We start from the raw sequence: 26,712 nt of genomic DNA, 5'->3' as shown, positions 1-26,712 counted from the left end.
ATCCATAAACACTGCCAGCGCATTAGACAACCCAAATGGCATCACCACATACTCATAATGGCCATACCTCGACGTGAAAGTCAGTTTCTTCGGTATGTCCACCTCTCTAATCTTCACCCGATGGTACCCCGACCTCAAATCAATCTTAGAAAAGACTGCTGCCCCACTCAATTGGTCAAACAGTCATCTATCCTTGGCAAAGGATACTTGTTCTTTATCGTCACTCGGTTCGGCTCCACCTTAATCTATGCACACCTCAAGCTCCCATCTTTCTTCTTCACAAACAGAACTGGTGCTCCCCAAGGCGATACACTTGGTCTAATATATCCCTTCTCTATCAGATCATCCAACTGCTTCCTAAGTTCCTCCATCTCCTTAGGACCCATACGGTACGGTGCCTTAGAGATTGGCCCCGTCCCTGGCTTCAACTCTACGGTGAAATCTATCTCCCTCTTCGGTGGCAACCCCGAATCGCTCGGAAAAACATCTGCAAATTCTCCCACCACTCGGTATCTCATCAACTGTCGGACTCTCTATCCGGTCATCTCTCACATGGCACAAGATCGAAGGACATCCCTTCCTCAGATAAGACTTCAAGGTGACAATTGCAATCAACTTAACTTTGGGTTTGACTAGAAACCCACGATAAGACACACTTACACCCTTTGGACCCCTTAAGGACACTTTCTTTTGATGACGATCTATCTTGGCTTTATACTTTCCTAACCAATCCATCCCAACTATCATCTCAAAACCATTAAAAGGAAACTCTAGCAAGTCTACAGGGAAGTCGACTTGCCCAACTATCAAAGATACATCTCTAAACAACCTCCCACACGATACGGACTCACCCGAAGGTATGAAAACTTGCTCCCTAACTGACTCATATACTCTCAAACCCAACTGTTTTACATGACTCGAAGACACAAACGACCGAGAAGCCCCCGAATCAAACAAAACAAACGTAGGAATACCATTAACAAGGAATGTACCGGTGATAACGTGCGCATCCTCCTCACCGCCTTCTTGTCCATCATGAACAACTTGCCATCGGTCTTCCGCCCACCTCCCCGGACAAGATCTTGGCGATGCGGTCGGCTTAGCACCCGACCCTTGATTGTTGTTGTTGTTGTTCATCGGTGTCCTCGATAAGAATTACCGCCGTTGCGGTTGCCTCCACTCTGGTAGCTCGACCTCCCGGTTTGGCCATGATCCACTGGTCGGTCCGTTGCATTTGCTCGCAGCTCGTGCGGGTCTCGACGGATCCGGTGCACTCGTGCACTCATGTCTCTTGTGGCCTACTCCACCACAACCAAAGCAGGTCACTCCCCAACTATTACTCACACTCCCTCGGCCTCGCCCAAAGGAAGTCCCAAAGACTAAACCCGGACCCGAAGAAAATCCTTTAGACTGATTGTGGTTGCCTTTCTTGAAATTAGATTGGCCACCACCCTCGCTCTCAGACTTCCTCTTCTCTCCACCTGACCTCTCCTGAGCCATCTCCACTAGTCTCTCAGCTCTCCCAGCCCTCTCATATGCTTCCTTTACATCAGTAAGGACTCCCACGGGTAACTTATCCATAATTTTCGTGGTTAGCCCTCTCTCAAACCTCAAAGCCGATTCTCCTCACTCAAACCCATATCCTCGGATATCTTGATTTCTCATTGAACTGCCTGTAGTACTCGACCACGACATCTCGGCAGTCATCTTAAACTTGTCGAACTCCTCTCTCAACTTACTCCTCACATGTTCTGGTACGAACTCCTTCCTCACAGCCCTACGAAACTCCTCCCAAGGTATAGCAGGTAACCCTTGGTTGGTATATATCTCCTTGGCACTCACTTTCACCGAATCCCACCACTTGCCACCGCCTCCCTCGGATAGAATGCGGCTGATCCACTCTCATCTCATCGGGACGGTGAACTAAATCTAGTATGTTCTCCATCTCCCTCAGCCAACTATCAAGAAGGTTAGGCTCCTCAACTCCCTTGTACTCCTTCGGGTTAAACCTCGCAATATAGAGGCTGACTTTAGCATGGTCAACCTCCTTCTCCTTATCCTTATTCTTGTCCTCATTCACTTTCTTTAAGGTCTCAGTGAGAGCATCTTGGTGTTCTAACATCTTTACGATGTCATCCATGGTCATAAGCTCTGCCCTCGCGTACAAAGCATTTCTCTTTGGCGGCATCTTGAAACTATACATATATAAGAAAGGGTAGATATGAACATACGTACTAAACTTCAAAACACGAAAACACGCTGCCCAGAACCTACTCGATCGAGTATCCAAACCCACTCGATCGAGTAACGGGCTACTCGATCGAGTGGCCCCATGTACTCGATCGAGTACCCAAACTCCAGAACCAAACAGACCTTCTGATCTCTAACCCACTCGATCGAGTATCTAGGCTACTCGATCGAGTGACCCCCTACTCGATCGAGTACCCCTAGTTACTCGATCGAGTGCCCCAAAACGCGATTCCGGACTCAAAATCGCCAAAAACCCACCCGATCGAGTCAGCCCCTCGATCGAGTATCACTAATACGTAAAAGCTACCCGCATGTTACGTCATATGCTACATGCTAACCTTATAAAATCACATGATATCATAATAAATATGCTACGCATCTATTCTACTATCAACAAGATCAATTCATCATGCTATTAAGACCACATTGTAAACATCCAACATGTTATCATCTCATTAACATGTTCCACATATCATTTCCTTTCACATGCTCAACTTCCTATTTCAACACCTAACAATCAACACACTTCATCACTTTGTTGCACAAGTTAATCAAACACACAGATGACTCGACAAACACTTTCCCCATGTGACCGGTTCAAAGTTGTAGGGCGACCCCCGCGACTTTAGGACGTCTCCCAAGCCTTTGCACTAGCTCCTACAACTTTTACCCCGGGTTCATTTTAATTGACTCCCTATATTCGTTAAGTTCATTGGTTACAGGTTTCAGGATCGTCGCTCTGATACCATTTGTAACACCCCCATACTCCGAGTGCCTTACCAGGACCACTCAGGTATGAAGACATCACCATCTCGGTCGCCCGAGGTATGATAATCAAATAGACAAAACGGAAACAATATTTATTATAAATAGTTTAATGATAAATACAGTCCTCAAAACCAAACCAAAGTGCAATGCATTATTCCAAACTATCTTTCTCAATCGAAATGTAAATAAATGCTAAACTACGTGAAGACTCTATCGTCATGTCGTGGCCATCCCAAATATCCCGTACTCATCTCTATACTGTTCAATATCTGCTCACCATCCCCGAATGGATCACCGCAGGTTTTACAAAACAACACCGGGTCGGTACTAATCACACAATCAATATAAATAACAATAATAAGACAAACATACAAATTGAACTGTCACACACACATACACACACCACCAACTCCCATCATCTCAATCTTGATGTCCACTTTGGACCCGACCATGCCCGGTGGGGGACCGCAGCCGTTCCCACCTAAGCCCCGCTCATCGTACGAGCGATAACCCTGTCCATTAATGTGCACATCCCCTTTCGTGGCGGGCTCCACGAAGGGCGAAACTAGGGCGTGAGATCACTCCCGCAAGTGACCCCACTCAGCCGAGAACGCATCTCGAGAACCATCAACAAACACAACCACAATCACAATCACAATCACAATCATCATATCAAACGACTAACTACAAAGACATAACCAATATCCCATTATGGGACTAATACGAGTAGGAAATCCTACCGGAAAGCACAACACGCAGACGGTATCTACAATTTGTATCAAAACGGCTCCTCTACGAATTCTCCTCCTATCATACAACACATAGATGCTACCATTCAAATACTACTCATAAAAACCCCCAATTCCTAAATTAGGGTTTCATCAATCTTAACAAAACATTATAGAAATTATATTAAAAGCTTACCCTCGACGCAAGGAATCCAACGACACGAACTACGATACGAACTGACCGTCTGAACTCCGGGAATTGTCAAGAACGCGATTAGGAAGAAGAACTTGTTGCTTTCTCTCTTAAACAGGTTTTAGGTTTTGTAAAAAGTGATTTAAAACAATGACGAATATGTTTAAATACCTTAATCGCGTAATTAACAAAACCCGAGAAAACTCCCCGTAAAAGGACACTCGATCGAGTACCCAAGGCACTCGATCAGTACCCCTACTCGATCGAGTGCCCCACTACTCGATCGAGTACCCAACAGTCGAAAACTATTTTATTCCGCAACTTGCTCATACTGACAGAGTAAGGGCTACTCGATAGAGTACCCCAAGACATATAAATACGGAGTATTACGAGACATGTGCGATTATTTGAGCAGTGCTGCGTGCTTTGAGTGTTTTTTTGGGATCAATTAGAATGGTGATGAAGAAAAGAAGGTCGAGGGGACCTGCTGAAACTAGTCTTTGTCAGGAGACAACCCGGAGTTTAAATTTTTAGTTGATTTACTTTTCAGTTTTTGTTGTGTGTGTGTGTGTGTGTAATAAATGGTTTTTAAACCATAGGTTGTGAACGATTTAGAATTAGTCTTTGGTCGTCATTTGTCTGCAGGTACCACTCGATCAAGCATTCTTTTTACCCGATCGAGTGCTTAATCAGTTCGATCGAACACTCCTATTCCTCGATCGAACACCTACAGAATCAGACATATCAATCGAGTAACCAGTTCTCCTCGATCGAACACTTTGGCAACTGATTGTACTCGATTGAGTATTCTATCTTATCGATCGAAGTACCACGAGTAGGCTTGTTTTGTATTGTTTCCAATGACGCCACTGTGAAGCTGTTTGTGACCTACCATGTTGCTGGCTGGTTTGGGGAGGTCCCTACTTCGCGTATTCTTGTGAGTTTTCCGCATCTCCACTCTTTCCTTTTTAGTTTGCATTTCTCTTCCGTATTTTTGGGTACAATGAGGGCATTGTACGGTTTGGTTTGGGGAGTTTATGCATCCATATCTGTGTCTGCATGTTGTTTTTATTACATTTCTGTTATCACGTGTAATTTCTGTATGCATTGTTGTTTATTTTTATAAAAATCAAAATCTTAAAAAAATTATAAAATTTGATAAAATTAAAAAAATTCACGTTTACTTTTGCATATAGGTTGAGTCGAAACGGTAGATTTCAATGATGAAATTGCACTGCAGTTGTCTTTTTACTTAAGCCTTGCATAAACTAATATCTTTTAGCAGTGTCTTATTGCATAATCTACGAGTTAATGTTAAATTTAACTGAACAAATAGACTTGACTTGAAATTTTGGCAACCTACTTATAATTTCTAAGTTTTAGAGCCGTATAAACTGGTGTTATTTGTGACCGGTTTCATGTAGGATTGTGAGTAGTTACTCCTTGCATAACATGTTCATTAATTTGCACGTATATGAAATTCAATTGTTTGTTGCCTACATACATTCGGGTGAGTGGTTAGTGTCATATGCAGGGAGGCGCTTACATTTCCCTTTTCTTTCATTTTTACCCATTTAATTCCACATTAGCCAAATTTGCCTCTTTGACCCTTAACTACATCTCAAATTTAGCCTGCCTTGTCAAACTAGCTAGTATATGTTTTGCGGTATATAGTTTATTGTGTGCCAAGTTTGGTTCGTGTTTCATTATTGGGAGTTGGTAATTTATGGAGGAAGGAGGATGCCATATATGAAAAAAAAGAATTGAAAAATGAAAAAAAAAACGTGAATCAAAAGGAAAAAAAAGAAACCGAGAAAAGAAGAAAAAGAAAAAGAAAAAAAAAAGATGTTTGATTGTTGACGGTTTCACTCCTATGCTTTATTTATATCTATTGAGGAGTATGCTCGGTTCGGTTTGGTGAGTTTGAATGCCAAATATGGGCATTGTGCTTAATTTTGATGGATTAGAAATGGATATGTTCCATTTGGTTCTATTCAGGTACTAGCTTGGCCGCATATACCCTCACATTTCCAAATTTTTTTTGCCTTTTCTTATCCATTACCTCACTTTATCATATTTTTGTAAGCCCTCGGCTGTGACGGACCTTGTTTGGTTGGAATGTATGTACGGTAGCTAGAATTGTCTATCATATTAGCTGCATGCATGTTTATATGGGTCGTAGTTTAGGTGAGCGACTATATTTCTTTCTCTACTACACTCATTTGCTTACTCTTTGCTTCATGATAGAAGAGTGACCCGTGAGAGTCCATCACTAAAGGTCTTACAAGGTCGACGGTTCAGCTTTATTATAAACATCTTACAATTCGTTTGCATTTGACAGTTCTTGCTATAAGTGTTAGTTTGCTGCATTAAATTGGTTTAGGTTGACGATTTGTAGCTAGCTCTGAGTTTTCTTTTATTTTACATTAGTTTTGCATATAGTTTTCTTAGGGACAAGCAAAGGTTTGGTTTGGGGAGTTTGATGCGTGCATTTTATATAGGCTTTTTGTATCATAATTGCACGCATCTCTATGCATATTTAGTAGTGTTTAGCTACAAATGTTCCCGGAATTGTCTACTTTGGTTTCTCTTGTATTATTTACAGGTATGAACCGGAGAGGAGCATAATCAAGCCTAAAACACATCCCTATCCATGAATTTAGGAGATGAGTTGAGTCGGAGCTTGGAGACTACAATTTTGAGATGCGCATAGAAGTAAGGGAGCTTAGCGGACAAAGGAAGAACTTCAAATTACTAGTGTCTATTTTGAAGAGCCATATCTCGACTTCTACAACATATTTTCAGGTGATTCCAATTGGAGATGAAAGCTTGTCTTCTTAGCTTTCTAATGCCACCGCAAACACTCTGTTTTCCCAAGTAACGAAGAAATGGCGGCCACTTAAAGTTCCGTGCGCGAAGCAAGAATTATGCGTTGGAAACTACTCGAAAGAGTACTATAGTGTTCGATCGTGTAGTTTAAGTCTTCGGTCGAATTGCCTCTTTTTGATAGTGTTCGATCGAGTACCTAAAGTCCTCGATCGAGAGGTTTTTGCTAGGAGTTACTCGATCGAGGAGTTCTAAAGTCTACGGTCGAGTGGATTTCTATCTGATTCGAGATTTTATTTCGCGAGAATTATTTATCTTATTAGGTTATGTTTAATAATTGTCTCCCCTATAAATAGGAGAGACGTAATTAGGTTTAGATCTCTCTCTCTCTCTTCTTTTCTCCCCTTTCCCTTTTTCTCTGTTGAACGGTGCTTTTGCTCTTCTATTGCCGAATTCTAAACTTCTGTAATTTCTTTACTCTCTATCTATTTAATCTAATCTTCTTTTGCTTATATCTTTTTATCATGTCTACTATTACATCTTTTGTCATTGCTTTATTAGATGTTATGTTTAGCTAAAGACCAACCTGTTTCACACCAAAGGTGCTAGTCTGACACAAATCCATGGTAGCAAGCAAATCCAAGATGATACGAGCCATAATCAAAGACAAAGGCTCAATCAAGAGAATCCAAGATCAATATCCAAGGCCACAGTTATGCCCATAATCCAAGAAAAAAGAATCAAAAGAAGAAGGCTCAATCAAGCAAGTCAATGCCATTATTCAAAGTCAAAGTTATCTTCAAAAACATGAATCAATAATCTGAGAAAAGCCGAGATATATTCCAGACCATAAATCTCAGTCTGAATCAAGAACAAGCCTGAAATCAAATACTGAATAGAATAATGCTGAAGTCTATATAGAATCAAGTTACATGGTTGAATCAAGACATCGATGAAGATGGTCAGCTAGCACCCTCACTTAGCCTTTCACACATCACACACCCTAAGTCCTTTTCGAGACCGTTACAGGGAGATAGTTAGGAATTTTTAGAATCCTCTCAAACTCGTCAAGTATACCCATCTTTTAGAGCCAAGACATGGAAATTTGAAGCCGTGTCATTTAACCTACCTTTATGTGCTCAGGCTACATCAAGCCAGGAAACCTAATTTCCAAGGCACATTACAAGCCATAATCCCATCGAGCCTTAACTCCACAAAATCAAGCTACAGAGATTTGTTCATCAAAGCCTCTTATTTCTTAGCTCCACATTGCAAATATCCAATCCAGTTTCACCTTGATCCAGACACGGAGTCTTCAAATATTTTGCTACCCGTAACAGGACATACCCAATTCATCCTTAGGGTCCACTTTTAGGTGTGCTCACACGACAAGGAAATTTTTACAAACTTAATTATATCTCTTTGGTCTATGATCAGAGGGAGTTATCTCAAATTAATTTCATCGAGTCACCAAAGGAATATTACCCTTGTGACCCACACATTTTACGGCGCTAACATCATATCTTAGGCACATACTCAGAACTACGATCTGATTTGATTTCACCCCACGTGAATACGTAGGTAGTCCTCAAGGACACAACCATCTCAACCATCTCAACCATCAACTTTCAAACTCAATTATCAACCACCTCAATCATCAACTTTCAACCTCAATTATCAACCATTCCAACCATAAACTTCCAACCTCTTTACTCCTTCTTGTTGCCCAGTCTCCTTTTTTACCAAATTCCAGAGTTATCTTCTCATCCTGGGGGTTTCTCTTCCGAGATGCCACCCTTCATTTATTCCTCTCTTATTTTAAGTCAAGCTAGTGCTCGGTCTAGGTGATGGCAAAGGTCTTAGATCGATTCTCCAAGTTATCGTGCCTCAAGAGGGATCTCATTACAATAAACGATGTCAAAGGACGTTCAAAGTGTTGGAGTATGTGTCCTCGACAATAATGCGATCACATGTTTACATCTCAAGGTAAGAATACATGAGGAAAAGTTATACTTTATTGTCAACTGATCCACATTAATCAGTAATGATTGGCTGACTAAAGTTTGACATTACTGTCGTATGACGGTGGTGATCAGTTGATCCCTTAAGGTCATACCTCTAGGGTAACACTCTTAATTGATTAATTAATTAATTGTATGATGATACAAGTTAATTAATTCCTTAAGATTACGTATATTATTGTAATTCGATTAAATAAGATTCGTACTAAGTAATTAAATTGTTTTATTACTTTAGATTTATTTATTGTTTATGAAACAACTAAAACAGAAAATGAATTGTTTATTATAAATACAAGTAGTTGTGATTTATAATTCTATGACCCATTTTAAGTAATTGTAATTGTGAATTACTAGTTAATTTTTGTATGTGATTTATTTTATTTATATAATGATTTTTAATAAGTTAAAAATGCATTATTTAAATTACATGTCTAGTAACATGTCCAAAATGTCACACTACACAAATTGACATTTCACAAACTTAAAATGGACCCATATTATATGGATAAGCCGTGAAGATAGGAGGATTAAGAGATGGTTGTGCTTTGTCCTTTTAATTAGTGGAAGGCATAAAGATGACCCACTAACCATAGGCTTGCATTGTGGGATTTATCTGTATGCAACCCTTTAAATTCAAGGATTATAACGAATAATAAAGTGATGATTACGAGTCATAAAACTAAATTGCGTAAACAAAAGCATAAAGGATTATGAAATAACCTTCGGTCCTAGCAAATACGGCCTAAGAACAATATCAAAGTTGATATTCGCCTATCAGTTGCACCCAAGACGATATGAGATATGCCCTTAACTTGTTGCTAGAATTGATCCCTAAAATTTTCTGTAAAATTAATTAGGGTTTATGTTTTTTGTGTTTTTTAGATGAGAGGCAAGAATGGGAAAAGAATTAGGTTAAGAAAAATCACCTACTCTCCCCTTATAAAACCGTGTATAAGGAGGAAATAGGGTAGATTTTTCCTTTCCTATTTTCGGCCCATAATACCGAAATAATAAGGAGTATAATTTCCTTATTTTCGGTTATTCCAAAAAATGTATAAAATGTGTTAAATATAAATTGTCGTCTAGTGAGGATCGAACCCATAACCTCTTGGTTTGAGTACCCTTACTATTACCACTATGACACATTCATCTTGTTTGATTAAATATAACCGATTACATTTAAGTAAGAATTAACATATTAATTCGTCCAAGCTAACATTATATACATTAATTAAATATAACTTATTATATTCAATTTTACAAATTGACAGTTAATTCGTCTTAACTAATATTATTTAATCTTCATTAAATAATTGTCTCATCAACACAGTGACTAACTGTTTAGTCATATAAGGCATCATTGTGATTACATTTCCATAACCACATCTCTCAAACACATCCTATAGGTGTGACCTTTAGGGACCAGTTGATCACCGCCATCTGTATGATAATAACGTCAAACTTTCTAACAAGCCAATCGTTATTAGGTAATCGTTAATCAACTGATTAATATACGAAGTATATCCTTAAGAACCTGTAAGAGATTTACAAATGTTATCACACTAATTTGTGGAGGACACAAGCTCCAACATGCATGCCTACTCTCTTGAGAAGAGAAAATAGAAAAAGTATTGGGTACTCTTCCAATGGAAAAACCGGTCACCCATAAAAGAATAAGGAGAGTTTTTCCTTTTTATTCAATTATTCATTCTTGTTTATAAGTTTATCAAATTGATAATTACTTATCTCTCTAGTTTTTGTTGAGAAGAAATAAAAAGGAGAAAACTCACAAATCTCTAATATTATTCCTATATTACTAGAAGTAGTAATCTCATAATATTACTAATTATTTTAAGGACACAAATACTAATTTCTAGTAACAAAATTCGTACTTGTATTAAGAGGGATTACCTTGGTACAATCCTTGAGGAGTAGATTCTACTATTGAATATAACGGTTTTGTTGGAGCATTTGGGGTTTCTTTAAGAAGACTAATTTGGAAGGAGTCCAATTAGTATATCCATTTCGGCCCTCATTGTAAGTAGATCGGTTTTCTTCTTACTTTGTATTATAATGTTATGCATGCATAAGATATATTTATTTTTATGACTAAACTAAGTTTATTAAGGTATTAGATGTGTCTAATAAAGAGGTATATGAATCTTTCAATTGGTATCAGAGCAAGAGCTGTTGCATGCATAATCGGTTTTGGTTTTCCGAGTTAATATGTTAACATATATAACTTAAAATTTGTGATTTATGATGATAAAGGCCACAAAATTTTTTGCATGAATAACATTCTGGTCCTAAATTGATTTTAGGTCATTTTGATGATTTATGATAATTTTATTCAGTAAAATGACAATTAAAATGCTAAAAATAGTTAGACTATAATTCTGACCATGAAATTTTTACACGACCTCACATGCATATTTCACAAATTGTATGTAAAATGTCATATAAAATTGTTTTATATAGCATGATTTATGATTTTTACACGTTAAAAGTCGATTAAATAGAGGTATTTATGTTAAAAGTGGTTAGACTTTGTTCCTGCCCATGAAAATTTAGTATGTTATCACATGCAATATTTACACACTGTATGTAAATTTTTAGATCAAATGATTTAATTTTGCATGATTTATGATTTTTAGATGTAAAAATCGAATAAATAGTGACTAATTTTGGCAAAATAGCTAAAATAAATTTTATGGTATGAAAATTTCTCCCAATGTTGTATATATCACATGAACTTCAGATCTAAAGTTGCATGTTAATTTTGTATGCTTTTAATGGTTATTAATTTTTATGGGATGTAAATTGATAAATAGCAACTTTAATAGTCATTAAAATAAAAATTCAATTTTTGGGCTTAAAATTTGTCATTTTCAGGTTCTAGAAACTTGTTAAAAATTTCAAATTTTAATTTTGATTTATTGCATAATTTTATGTTTAATTTGGAATTAATAGGTTAAAATTATGTTTTATGCGATTTATTTGTGAAATAAATTAAAGGGCAAATTTTATTAAAATTTTGGGATGTTGAAAATTTTCCAGAATATACAAAATTATGATTTTGATTTATTCGAATTTGTTAGAATATGCCTTGAATATGTTCTGAATTCCGCATCTGATTTAGTTGCCTTATCTGGTTAGGAAACTATTATTTAGTTTCCTTGTCTGTTTAGGAAATTGTTAGGGTTTCCTAATTCTGTTAAGGAAAATATCTGTTATGAGAGTACTATATAAACTGTCATAAGCAGTTTATTTTATACATTCAGAAATCTATCAAAAATCCGAGTCGTCTGAAATCTGAATACTCTAACGAGTATACTCTGAAATCTGTAATCCTCAAGATCAATAATCCTCAAGATCAATAATATTCTTCCCTTCTGGCGGTGGACGTAGCTAAAAAATTGTTAGTGAACCACGTAAATCTGTTGTCTTTTTCACGTTCTTTATTTATCTTTCTTACATCCGTTATAACAAATCGGTATCGAGCGAGTTATCCGGGCTCTGAACCGTAAGAAAGATGTCTGGGATGAGCGTGAATATTGATAAATTCACGGGGAGGAATAGTTTTAGTCTATGGCAAATCAAGATGCGGGCTTTGTTGAAACAACAAGGGTTGTGGGCACCGCTTGTGAAGAAGGCTGCAGAACCCGTCACCGCTGAGATGGCTGTTTTGGAGGAGAAGGCACATTCAACAATTATGTTGTGTCTTGCTGATGATGTTATCATTGAAGTCGCGGAGGAGCAATCTGCGCAGGGTCTGTGGTCAAAGCTTGAGAGTCTTTATATGACGAAGTTTTTAACCAATAAGTTGCTTCTGAAGCAACGTCTGTTCAGTCTAAAAATGCAGGAAGGTACTTCTCTCCGAGATCACTTAGATCGGTTAAACACAATTTTATTAGAATTGCGTAATATTGATGTTAAAGTTGAGGATGAGGATGCCGCAATAATTCTGTTAGTATCTTTGCCTTTGTCGTATGAGAATTTTGTGTAATCTTTCATTGTTGGTAAAGATACTGTGTCTCTAGAAGATGTTAGATCGTCTCTTCATACTAGAGAATTGCGCCATAAGGCGGCTGGTACGGTTACAGATAATCAGGCCGCAGGTTTAATAGCTAGCGGGGGTTATGGACAGGGAAATTCTGGGAAGAAAAATTATAAGAAGCCGTCTTATTCTGGTTCTTCTAATTCTGCTGGTACCTCTGGTACATCTGATTTTAAGGGTCCTAAACCTACTGATATTTGTAACTACTGTAAAGGAAATGGGCATTGGAAATTTGATTGTCCCAAGAAAAATAACCAGGACAATGCACCAGATACAGCTGCAATAGCAGATACCAATTCTGAAGGTGATTATGCGCTAGTTGCTGAAAAATACACGCATCCTAATGATGTGTGGATCCTGGATTCGGGAGCAACCTATCACATATGTCCGCGCCGGGAGTGGTTTACAACCTACAAGCAAATAGATGGTGGCGATATTTCTATGGCTAATGGTTCTATTTGTAAGACAGTTGGAATTGGCTCGATTAAACTACGGACACAAGATGGTAAATTCTGCACATTGAACGAGGTTAGACATGTTCCGCTGATGAAGAAGAATTTGATTTCCTTAAGTGTGTTGGACAGTAAAGGTTTCAGTTTTCATGGTAAAGGTGGAGTTCTGAAAGTCTACAAGGGTTCGAATGTGATTCTGAAAGGTGTTAAGCGTGATACCTTGTATTATTTTCAAGGTTCAACACTGTCAGGTTCTGTTTCTGTTCCGCATAGCAAGTTCCAGTCACTAGTAGAAAAAGTGCCATTGACATCGATTATTATGCCTCATTTACATCGGTTTTGTGGCGATGTTTCTGGGGGCGACGTATATAGTATTTTTAACTTAACATCGGTTCTAAAACCGATGTTAATGGTATATAATTTACATCGTTTACTTGGTAAAACGATGTTAATAGCATTAAATTACATCGGTTTCTAAGTAAAACCGATGTTAATATCTAATTTACATCGGTTTTGGTGCAAAACCGATGTAAATATCAACTTATTTACATCATTTATTGACTAAATCGATGTATATAGGTATTTGTTTTATTAAAAAAAAATTACATTTGAGACGTTTTTAATGGGGAAAACGTACGTCTCAAATCAGAGCTTCAATCAATTAAAAAAGGTACATTTCCAAAATCCATAATTTATGAATATACATTGTTTTGAACATAAATATTCTTAGATTTACACATAATAGATACAGTAGAATACTTATGACTAAATAATGATAATAATGATAGTAAGATACCAAATGAAATTTAAAAACTAATATAATAGTGTAATACTCCTTATTTGTTACATATATTTGAGCTCCTTCTAACTAGCAACACTGTGTCAACTTTTCATCCTTAACTCTTCATGGCTTGGCGGGGCAATTTGAAAACAAATCAATGTTTATTTGAGCCTGCATATGTACAAAACTACAAATGAAACTGGAATAACCATTTTTATATTTCATATTTTCGTGTTGTATCTCTCAGTCTTGCACCATTTAACAAAATGATAAAAAAACAACAGCCATTTGTTCCACATCTCACACTCAAGGGGTTTAATAATTGCCATATACGAATTTTATTATAGTTGAAAATATAATCGGTTCTTTTCGGGGTAGCAATCCTTATTTCAGCCATTGATCTGGACACTTGATGAAAAGAACTGATATGCCTTTTAGAAATTTATGCAGTTTTGAGTCCTTTCAAGCATCACATAATGCAACTTCCACATGAAAAATTAGATAGAAGGGAAACACTGATCATTGAGCAATGCAATTGAATAGACAGAAGAGTAAACCTGCATGCAGACAAGCTTGTTATCACCCTTTGGTCGAATACCTGTATAACCCATCTCAAGAGCTCTCTTTAAACCTAAAATGAAATCTTGATAATCAACAGCATTGTTGGTAGCTGTTCCTAAGCCTGGACGTATTTTACAAATCTACATAAGCATCTTTCTTGAGAAATTAAAGAGACTAAAAAATATGGTGCATACGAGAGCAAAACTTGTAAGTTATAGGAAGCAACTCCATACCACATTTCCATTGAGAGTTCGAAGCACAGCTCCAGCACAAGCCGGCCGGGGGTTTCCTTTTGAAGCACCATCAAACTCAAGAACACAAGTTTGCTGCAGATCACAAATAGGTTAAATGATCAATATCTCTAAGTGAGGTTCTAATATATTATGAACAGTCAAAGAAGTCAAGCACTATATTGAATCATTGCTAGCAAAAAGATCCTTGAACTTATTGAGTGATAACAACTTGACTATCAGAAGTAAGACAAAGAGAAGATTATGTGTAATTTAGACACAAAGAAAGAAAATTTTATACACAAACTCTCGGGGTTGAAGATCAAGACTATGGGTTCTACTTATTTTAGAGAACAAATAATACAAAAGCTTATTTCAATTCAAGCAAAGAAGCCACTCTGTCTTCTAATGGAATTAGATAGTCACAATTACATTCTTATTAAATGTTAATCACCTTCACTAACTTATAGAGTACTCCATAAAGTAGTATTCATTGCTCTCTAACAGAAATTCTAAAGTAACGACACAGTTTTGGAGCAGCCTCCCTAACTTATAAAGTAGCCTAGTTACTGTACTTCTACCTACATGCTAGCCATATTATTAGTACTTGCGCTCTAATAAAACTCAAATAAAAATTCAATAGATATCATTTGTGTGCTCTTAATTACTAAATCAACACTCATGCCTTGTTCTCAATCATTAAGTAGCAAAATAAATATTGAAGTAACAACATTGTTTGAGGCAGGGTGTGTTTCATCAGGTATGATGATTTGTTACGCATGATGATTCGGGCCAAATAGGTGAACAAGCGAGAGGGACATAAACCCAAACTTGAAATTAAAGAAGTGCTGTTATGGAAGCATGCCTAAAATAAAAACAATCAGAATATAAAAGGCGTACAATTACCTTAAGAATGCACCAAAAACATGGCAGTGAGGACATCGGAAAGAGGCGCACAGAATCACTATTTCCAGCGAAAAGAGGCACACTTTCACTTGTGGAAACTATCAGAACCCGTACCTTCTCCTGATATCCAATTGAAAAATATGGCATTAAACTAAGGGACCAAAGCAAGGATATACTAAAAAAACTAACATGAGACTATAATTCACCTTAATTCAAATTATACATAAATTTATCGCACCAACTATACCATAAATTAACCCTAATTTATATTCTACCTGAAATCCCTAAATCAATATAAAACCCTAAACCAAAATTTGACATAATTATAATGAATAAATCACCAGTCCTAATAAATTCTGGAAACTAAGAAATAACACAAAAAATTCGAATAGAAAAAAAGAATAGGGAAAACGCACCTGACAAGGAAGGATATATATCAAAATCAAACGACCATAGTGGTTGGCGAGTGTGGCGGTTCATGGTAGTTGGAGCGAAGTTGATGGTGTGGCGAAGATGGTTGTCAAGGATGGGTAATCTGATTTGCAGTGGCTGTTCAATGTTAGGGTCGCTCCAACTACCATTCCCTCAACTTAAAAAAACACTCAAGCATGGGTAAAAAGAGGTTTAGGTTTAGGTTAAGGGAACTTAAAACGCACTTTTTTTACACATCGTTTATGTTAAACCGATGCTAAGGAGAATGTTTCTACATCAGTTTTTACATCGTTTATGTTAAAAATTGATGTTAAGGAAAATGCATTTACATCGGTTTTGTTAAAACTGATGGCAAAGATATCTCTTTACATCAACTACAGCCCAATTTACATCGGTTTTTGAAAGACCCGATGCTATTTATGAATATTTACATCGTTTTAACTAAAAGTGATGTCAATGTGGCGATGTCAATAGGACTTTTTCTACTAGTGAGTGCTGTTTGGACTTGCTAAATGTTAGAAGTATCTGATTGCCCCATGGTGGGCAATATCTGAGGAAGGAGGGAGAGAATTATCTAGCACTAGTTTAGTGCGTCTGGTACAACTGGCACCGTTATGGTGCATCTGGTACATCTGTCTGATTGTGAGAGGATTCAAGTCAAGGTGGAGATTTGTTAGAATATGCCTTGAATCTGTTCTGAATTCCGCATATGATTTAGTTTCCTTATCTGTTTAGGAAACTATTATTTAGTTTCCTTGTCTGTTTAGGAAATTGTTAGGGTTTCCTAATTCTGTTAAGGAAAATATCTGTTATGAGAATACTATATAAACTCTCATAAGCCGTCAATTTTATTCATTCAGAAATCTGTCAAAAATTTGAGTCGTCTGAAATCTGAATACTCTAACGAGTATACTCTGAAATCTGTAATCCTCAAGATCAATAATCCTCAAGATCAATAATATTCTTCCCTTCTGGCGGTTGACGTAGCTAACAAATTGTTAGTGAACCACGTAAATCCGTTGTCTTTTTCACGTTCTTTATTTATCTTTCTTACATCTGTTATAATAGAATTTTTTATGACTTTTTGGGAATTATTTCCTTATTGTTATGAATAATAGTGATTAAAGAGCAATTGTATAAATATCAAGTTGAATTATTGTCAAATATTTAGTGAAGACTAAATTTTGAGTCCTAAGAGGTTAGGGTAATTAACTTGGACATAGATGTGATTTATGTTATATTTTGTGATTTTAATAGGTTAATTGTCACAATAATCCATAAACTGGACCATATATAAGATATTAGCTTAAATATGGGTGATTTGGCACATAACATGGCATGTTTCATACATATATTAATGCTGTATTTTTAGTATGATTGTCATATTTTATTTTATGTAATTTTGAATTATGTAATTTGTACTTAGTATGGCCTTAGTTTTTAATTGGTATTTCCCGAAATGAATGGGGATATCGATTCGGTTGTAATTATTGTGATCTCGTATCACTTTATTTTATTTAGTTTTGTTTTTCTTTTTATAATGTATAAAGTAGAAAAGCTATGTAATTTATTTATTCCGGAGTTCCTTGAAAACGGTGAAATTCAAGAAGGTGATCCATCAAAGACGGTGTTGCCTAGAAGTGCGTGCCATATGAAGATTCAAGGGGCCAAAGGAGTGGTTTCCGAATTTGTAAATAGTTTATTTGATCTACTATTTTAGGAAGGCCAAACTAGGATTTTATTGTTTTTGCTTTGCATTTGTTTTATATGTTTGCATGCATAGCCAAATCGCCATAACTACACATGCATTTTATTTTATCGAGTCATCGACCGTGTCAATTATAATTATCGTAGTTCACCGCTTTAGTTCACTTAAAATGTGATAGATAATAAATTGACAAGACCTCTCACTAAATAATAATTGAGAATTAGCCTTATCAAATACTAGAAACCATGAATCCCAATTTCATAAGGAAGTAGGCTCGGCTCACCGGGGTGCTAAACTTGTTACGTTGGGTAAGTGGGTGGTAAATTGTTACTACATCGAAATTTGTATTGAGCTCAATGGAAGTATTCGTGACTGTAGTCGCATGTGTTCCGGGATAAAGATAAATATTAGATTAATTTTATCGACCGAGAGTTCTAGAAGTAGAATCAATTAAAGAGTTAATCCACCTAGTTATATTGATAAGGGATGAATCGGCTCACCGTGCCCGAATTAATATGAATTTGTATCTCGGGATCATTTATAATAGTTGGGTAGAGGTCACTATATAAATGCTAAAACATTCTTAAATGTTTTATATTTTAACGATGAATGTTTGTTTTTCCCACTATTTCTTTGTTTTATGTTGTTATTTATTATCTCTCGTACTCATGTATGATATCAATTTGATTGTAACATGAGTCTCTTTTAAACCACTATTCCTAACGACAAATAATCTCTTTCTAAATTTGAACCGTATCATAAGTTGTGGACTAAACTCCATAGGAATCATTCTATTCCCTAGAACTAGATAGGAGTCGTCTTATGCAAATACAAGATTAGCATATTAAATTCCTAACATATCTATGTATGATTTATTGTGAAGAAATATGAATACAAGTAGTACTTAGTCAAAAGATGTTTTGATAATATCTTCATTGCATACATGGTTCAAAAGTCCTATTGCTCAATCCAAACAAATTTCATCAAGCACTTAAGTTGTTAAGCACATGACATTGTAAAATTGGTAAATTAATTTGTTAGAAATTTTGATTAACCAAATACCACAATAGAGTCCATCCTTGTAAAGGATTACCTAGGAATTTATATGAAGACAATTCTTCATCAAGTAGAAATTCTTGAAGTGAGTGGGAGCATTAAGAAGTAATGTATCTATCTTAATTGTTAAGGATGTAACTAGGTGACACCTGTCGAAGTGAGTACCAAAAATAATATTTATAATTTTCCAAACTACAACTAGCAAGCGGTAGTAAGGGTCGATCAGCAGGGAGGTAGGGAGATAATAGTTGTTTCTAATTTTAGTCGATTTGTAACAACGAGGGGGTTTTGATGTAAATTATAACTAAATCTAATAACATAAACTAAATAAACAAGTAAAAGTAAATAAGGACGGTAAACAATGATAAAAGAAATGCTAAGACGGTCGGTTCACTACAGCTTCGATGGCACATAAGTCTAGGTAAGTCTCAAAATACGGTCGCGAAGGATGGGGAAAACAAGTCCTCTCGGTCCATGTTAAATAGTAGCTACCTCTCGGCCTATGCTACTAATCCGTAAGTCTCATTAATACTAACTCTCGTTCTTGATTAATGATTCCTAATGCAAACTAAATCACGTTATCTCTCGATCTTAGCAACTTAGCCGTTTTAATTCGTTAATTATTGCCCATTCCTATCTTTCGATCTACGGGATGGTCAAGTTTAAGCATCTATCAAGTCTCCTCTCGGTCTCATTGAAAGATAAAGCACTTAACGAAACAAACAAAGCAAAACCAGACGACGCGAAGCGATCGATCGACCAGCTATCCCGTCGATCGACCAACCGCTCGATCGACCAACCGGTTGTTAAGCCGATCGATCGACCAAGCCCTAATGCGAGGTCACCTATTCTAATGCCATCTACGCCATAGATCCCCTACATCTTAGCGAAGGTTACTTAGCTACTCATACTAGAAAGAATGGAAGCAACAAAATCAACGATTAAAGCTAACGAATTCATACTTGAATTAATAAAATGAACAATTAACATAAAACGATAATCGGCTTCGGGAGATCTAGCCTAGCAATTCTATACTACGAAGGAAAGCAGTAAACTGAATAAAGGAATAGAGAATACCGTATAAAGGAATTGAAAGGAGAAGATCGAAAACCGAATGCGAAACTAGAGACTTTATTAATGGAAATAATCTAAACTAATGTATCTGTAGAACTCGATGATCAAAACTGAATGCCTATTCTGAAAACTAAGGATACATTATATAGAAATAATCCTGCGTAACCCTTATTCCTAAACCTAATCACAATGGGCTTTGGACTTCTCGATCTTTTAACTTGCGCAACAGCTCGTGGAGTGGTCGATCGACCATAGTACCCAGTCGATCGACCAAAGGTGCTGTACAGAATTGCATTCTGACGATTCCTGCAGCGCGCACTGATCTTAAAACAGCTGCCATTTCTTCGTTACTTGGTCAAATCAGGCGTTCTACACGGCGTTGGAAAGCTAAGAGGATAAGCTTTCATCTCCAATTAGAATCACTCGATTATCTGCTCTAAAACTCGATATATAGCCATCTGAACGAGGCTGCAATATCGTGAAATGCTTCTTCGCTTGTTAAACTCGTACGCACCCTTGCTTTTGCTATCTTTAGGCCTTGAAACGCGCACCAAGCTCATTCCTCGAGTCAATACTCCATGTCAAATGCAATGCTAAGTACTTAGGGACGGATTCGACTTATTTTCCACTGAAATCTTCACATTCCTACAAAATCACAAGAAAAGGAAGAAATACACGAAACAAGGGAAATAGTAGCATAAACTACTCAATTGAGCTCTGAAATGCGTGTGAAATAGGGTGTAAAACATCATATAAATGACACGCATCAAACTTCACCAAACCAAACCCTTACTTGTCCCCAAGCAAGAACTAGACTCGATCCTAAACCTAATGGAACGAATTCAATCTCAGAGCGAAATGCAAACCGTCAAGCCTAAACCAATTTAATGCAATAACTAACAATCAATTAGCAAGGTGAGTCATGCAAACGAGTTATGATGTCGTTAAAAATTCGCTGAACCATCAACTGTAGAGACTTATCAAATTGGACTCTCACGGGTCGCTCAAAACACTCAAATAAGCACAAGGTGAATATATGTAAAAGATAGGAAGAAGTAAAATTTGTAAAAACTCTCACCTAACTACGACCTATGAAAACATGCCTTCAATCTAATATGAAAGTAATCTCTACAACCGTACATACGCATTCCAACCAAACAAATGACCATGACACATGCCAAGGTGAATATGGATATGTGAGGTAATGGGTAAGAAGAGGCAAAACATTTTTGGGAATATGGAGGTATAGGTGATCAAGCTAGTACCTAAGCAAAACCATATGACAACATCCAACTTCTTGCTCAAAATCAACAATAAAACCCGGTGCTAATTATCAAGCACAAATCTCGCAACTTCCATAAAAGTCAACTCCCCAAAGAATATAGATGATAACATGGGAGTGAAAATCACCAAATCATAATAATTGAAACATGTGATTTTTTCTTTCTTTTTCTCGGGCTGCAGTCGATCGACCAAAGGAAGCAGTCGATCGACCACCCTCTTCAGTACAACACATTTTTTTTTCTTTTTTGAATCATTTTTTTCTTCTTCTTTTCTTTTCTATTTCTTTTTCTTTTCAACTTTCTCAATTCTTTTTCCTCCTTCATTCTTTTTCCAACATCATCTCAAGGAGAGCATATAACCAAACCGCAATAAACAAATTCCCAAAAACTAAGACTACTAGCTTGACAAAGGCAGGCTAAATATAGGATTTAGTTAAGGGACAAAAGGTTAAATTTGGCTATGAGAGGCTCATGGGTAAAATAAGAAAAGGGAAACCTCTACCACATGTGTCAGCAAAACCACAAACCGAATGCATACGGGTATTAAGCAGATTAAGTTCATATTTATGCAAATTAATGTGACATGTCTCATAAGGAGTAACTACTCACATTCCTAAATAAACTGGTCATAGATGTCACCAGTTATAGGCTCTAAATCTCAGAAATATGATGTAGGTTGCCAAAATTCTAAGTCAAGTCTCAAGTCCAGCAAGAAATTAACGAAAACTCGTAGACTATGCATATGATTCTACTAATAACATGTCAATTAGCAAGGCTTAGGCAAAACAAATGCAAATGCAATATCATCCTTGAAATACTACCGTTCCGACTCGACCTATATGCTAAAATAAACATGCATTTTATTTGAAATTTTTGAAATTTTTGAATTTTTTTGAATTTTTTGAATATAAGAATGAAATAAACAATGCAAACAAAATGTAAACGTGAATGCAAGCAAATGATATGCGACGCAAAACCCTTCCCCAAACCAAATCGCACAATGTCCCCATTGTGGAAAATCATATATAAAGAAGCAAAAGGAAATGGGATTTGCGATGAATAAATAAATATGACAAGAAATAAAGACCCAGAAACTCACAAGACTTTAAGCGCAGCAAAAAGGAAACCTCCCCAAACCAGCGTGAGCTAGGAGGTTTCAGTAGCCAGCAGTGCTACAAATAAATACCTGAAAAGACAAACAAAAGTACCGCACATAAAACCGAGAAAACAATGTTGAAACGCAAAATTATGTGCAAGAATAAGAAAACAGAAGAAATCAGAAATTAAGCGGAGAATAAAGTGAAGGGAATACTCCCATAACTCCGCAAATCGACCAAACACAGCAGGGGAATGATCGAAAACAGTGCAAAAGTAAAAGGCGGTCGATCGACCATAGCGGCGATCGATCGACCAAGTTGACACGAACGAAGCTCCTATGCAATCGTAGATCGATCGATCGACCAAGTAGGCCGATCGATCGATCAAATAGTTCTTTGAACTTCCTGATTTCTTCGAATTAGCTCAATAAATTGAGCTAATATGGTCTATAAACCTGCGAATGCACATAATAACGCGCCCAAAAATTGCGCAAACCCAAAAACACAGTCTAAAGTTTATAAAAATCCTAAGCAAACCAAACTAAGCGAAGTTTCGCGCACACGAAAAGCGATAAATTGTCTAAAAGCAATAAATAGTCTTAAAAAGATCTAAGAAACGAATATATCAACGAAAACTGCGGAAAATCTCCGACCAAGGCTTCTGTCTATATGAAGTAGCTTCCGCAGTGCTCATCTCAGAAGCTGGACTCCATTCTACTCCGACTGGGATGCTCAATGGATCATCTCTAGCATCTTCCCAAGCATGACCATCATCTTCTAGCTCCTCACTCTCGAGATCCGACTCCGAAATTTTGACTGGCTCCTTCTTCTTGGGCTCCTCATCTGGCTCCTCGTCAGTGCCATAGCTAAGACATCCCAAACCACCTCTCTGAACAATGGGCTCCTTCACAGCTGGAGCATTGAGCGGCTCCTCCTTCCCCAAACCATTTCCTGCAATATCCAAAACAGAAGAATCTTCCTCCAATTTGCTCCCAATCTGGGGCGGAGGTGTCATAACAGGAATAGGTACAGGCAAGGGAGTAGGAGTGTCAGAAAGCACAAAATAAGATTTCTTTTCAGAAATCATATTACAGGTCATGGGCCACATGGGGTCTTTCTTCCTAGGGGACTGGGCAAACATAATAGAGTGCTTCCCTACCTTAAATCTCAAAGTTCTTTCCCCTACATCAATTATTGCACCAGCAGTGTGCAAAAACGGTCTTCCCAAAATAATTGGGGTGTTGACATCTTCAGGAATATCCAAAACAACAAAGTCAACAGGGAAAAAGAATTTTTCAATTTGAACAGGCACATTCTCTAAGACCCTCTTTTGAAAATCTGCAGAACGGTCACCATTTGCACAGTCATGTCAGTAATGGCAAATCTAGTCAATCCCAACTTCTTAGCCAGACTCAAAGGCATAACACTGACACTAGCCCTTAAATCACATAATGCCTTCTCAATTGAGAAGGTACCAATGCTACATGGGACAGAAAAACTACCGGGTCGAGACGGTTTATGAGTAGCGTGTGTGAGTTAAGTACGAACTAGACACTTCAGTTAAATGCACCGACTCCACAACATTCAAAGACCTCTTCTTAGCTAGCAACTGTTTCATGAATTTCGTATATGCAGGTATTTGATTAACTAGCTCTAACAAATTTATCGAATGTTACCTCATCTTTGGTTGGCACTAGTCTTTCCGGATAAGGAGCTGTCAGAAATAGCTTTGCCCTCTCCTCTAGGTCTCTCATACCGGCATCAGTGGACTTAGGCTGAAAATCCACTACTCTGTCTTTGTTGTAACTTGACCCTTCTTCAGACCGTCTTAGGAATGAACCATTAACCGTCGTAGGGTCATACCTTAGAACCGGAACTGACCCATCAGCATTCGGATCTTGCCTCATTAATTTCGGAGTCGTCTCATCCCGAAACAAGAAATCCCTCAAGTTATCTGGCATTGGAGGACGAATTGAATCACTTTCAGCAACGATGTCAGTCGATCGACCATGAATGTCAGTCGATCGACTGACCTCTACAGGAACAAAAGCTGTGTCTTTGCGCGGACTGGTCGATCGACGGGGTATGTCAGTCGATCGACTGTGATTACTGCTGATCGTCTTTTTCTCCCCCTTTTTCTTCCTCCCCTTTTCAGCAACTTTCTCGGGTCCATCGAGAGCAGACCCGCTCCTCAGCGTCATTGCATGTACGGTCTCAATACGCTGATTCAGAGAGTGAAATTGACTCGGTATCTCAGCTGCATTCTTGTCTAATGTAGCAATTTGAGATATCGACTTTGCGATTAAGGCCGATTCGCCGCATTGCTTTTCTCGTACCTCCACCATAAGAAGTCGCACTAGACTCGTCAAGTCTGCAACTTCGTTTTTCAACTCTTCTTTGTGACGGAGTGGATGGTGGTGGGGCTTCATAAGGAGGCACATATGGTTGATGCGGTGAAGCAGGAGCGTAATTATACGAATTGTCGAGCTGAAGTTGATGAAAAGCAAACATCTTCTCCTTAGGGTGCCCGCATGCCTTAGATGTGTGTCCCACTCCGCCGCATCTCCCACAAAACAGCACCTACTGCTCCTGAGAATGGAACATGAGTGGAGTCTCCTGAAGTACTGCAAATAAACAACACTAAAGAAGAAGATAAGAACTGCCTCAAGGTACTCAGTCTTCCCTTGAGGCGAAAAACAGACTAAAATGAAAAACAACTAAAACTAGCGCTGCCTCCCCGACAACGGCGCCAAAATTTGATACCTGTCGAAGTGAGTACCAAAAATAATATTTATAATTTTCCAAACTACAACTAGCAAGCGGTAGTAAGGGTCGATCCGCAGGGAGGTAGAGAGATAATAGTTGTTTCTAATTTTAGTCTGACGGTAACAACGAGGGGGGTTTTGATGTATATTATAACTAAATCTAATAACATAAACTAAATAAACAAGTAAAAGTAAATAAGGACGGTAAACAATGATAAAATAAATGCTAAGACGGTCGGTTCACTACAGCTTCGATGGCACATAAGTCTAGGTAAGTCTCGAAATACGGTCGCGAAGGATGGGGAAAACAAGTCCTCTCGGTCCATGTTAAATAGTAGCTACCTCTCGGCCTATGCTACTAATCCCTAAGTCTCATTAATACTAACTGTCGTTCTTGATTAATGATTCCTAATGCAAACTAAATCACGTTATCTCTCGATCTTAGCAACTTGGCCGTTTTAATTCGTTAATTATTGCCCATTCCTATCTATCGATCTACGGGATGGTCAAGTTTAAGCATCTATCAAGTCTCCTCTCGGTCTCATTGAAAGATAAAGCACTTAACGAAACAAACAAAGCAAAACCAGACGCGAAGGCAGTCGATCGACCAGCTATCCCAGTCGATCGACCAACCACCAGTCCGATCGACCAGTTTAAGCCGTCGATCGATCGACCAAGCCCTAATGCGAGGTCACCTATTCTAATGCCATCTACGCCATAGATCCCCTACATCTTAGCGAAGGGTACTTAGCTACTCATACTAGAAATAATAGAAGCAACAAAATCAACGATTAAAGCTAACGAATTCATACTTGAATTAATAAAATGAACAATTAACATAAAACGATAATCGGCTTCGGGAGATCTAGCCTAGCAATTCTATACTACGAAGGAAAGCAGTAAACTGAATAAGGGAATAGAGAATACCGTATAAAAGAATTGAAAGGAGAAGATCGAAAACCGAATGCGAAACTAGAGACTTTATTAATGGAAATAATCTAAACTAATGTATCTGTAGAACTCGATGATCAAAACTGAATGCCTATTCTGAAAACTAAGGATACATTATATAGAAATAATCCTGCGTAACCCTTATTCCTAAACCTAATCACAATGGGCTTTGGACTTCTCGATCTTTTAACTTGCGCAACAGCTCGTGGAGTGGTCGATCGACCATAGTACCCAGTCGATCGACCAAAGGTGCTGTACAGAATTGCATTCTGACGATTCCTGCAGCGCGCACTGATCTTAAAACAGCTGCCGTTTCTTCGTTACTTGGTCAAATCAGGCGTTCTACACGGCGTTGGAAAGCTAAGAGGATAAGCTTTCACTTACAATTGGAATCACTCGATTATCTGCTCTAGAACTCGATATATAGCCATCTGAACGAGGCTGCAATATCGTGAAATGCTTCTTCGCTTGTTAAACTCGTACGCACCCTTGCTTTTGCTATCTTTAGGCCTTGAAACGCGCACCAAGCTCATTCCTCGAGTCAATACTCCATGTCAAATGCAATGCTAAGTA

At 37.6% G+C, this 26,712-nt stretch overlaps 1 protein-coding gene across 2 annotated transcripts; it reads right to left on the bottom strand.

Moving 5' to 3' along the window:
* Positions 1-14,026: 14,026 nt before the first annotated feature.
* On the bottom strand, positions 14,027-16,371 carry LOC141633589 (uncharacterized). Of its 2 annotated transcripts, XM_074446034.1 has the most exons (5): positions 16,190-16,371; positions 15,774-15,893; positions 14,871-14,963; positions 14,634-14,777; positions 14,027-14,247 (listed from the first exon to the last, which is right to left on the bottom strand). In XM_074446034.1, exons 2-5 carry the CDS (start codon positions 15,807-15,809, stop codon positions 14,200-14,202), a joined length of 321 nt encoding a protein of 106 aa, XP_074302135.1. In that variant the 5' UTR covers positions 15,810-15,893; positions 16,190-16,371; the 3' UTR covers positions 14,027-14,199. The 2 variants fall into 2 exon arrangements, with proteins under 2 accessions (XP_074302135.1, XP_074302134.1); XM_074446033.1 differs by having other exon boundaries at positions 14,027-14,777.
* Positions 16,372-26,712: the final 10,341 nt, after the last annotated feature.

The sequence above is a fragment of the Silene latifolia genome, chromosome Y, assembly GCF_048544455.1.
Source record: "Silene latifolia isolate original U9 population chromosome Y, ASM4854445v1, whole genome shotgun sequence".
Lineage (NCBI taxonomy): Eukaryota > Viridiplantae > Streptophyta > Magnoliopsida > Caryophyllales > Caryophyllaceae > Silene > Silene latifolia.
The sequence above is the reverse complement of the archived record's forward strand: the minus strand, read 5'-3'. Positions and strand labels throughout refer to the sequence as shown.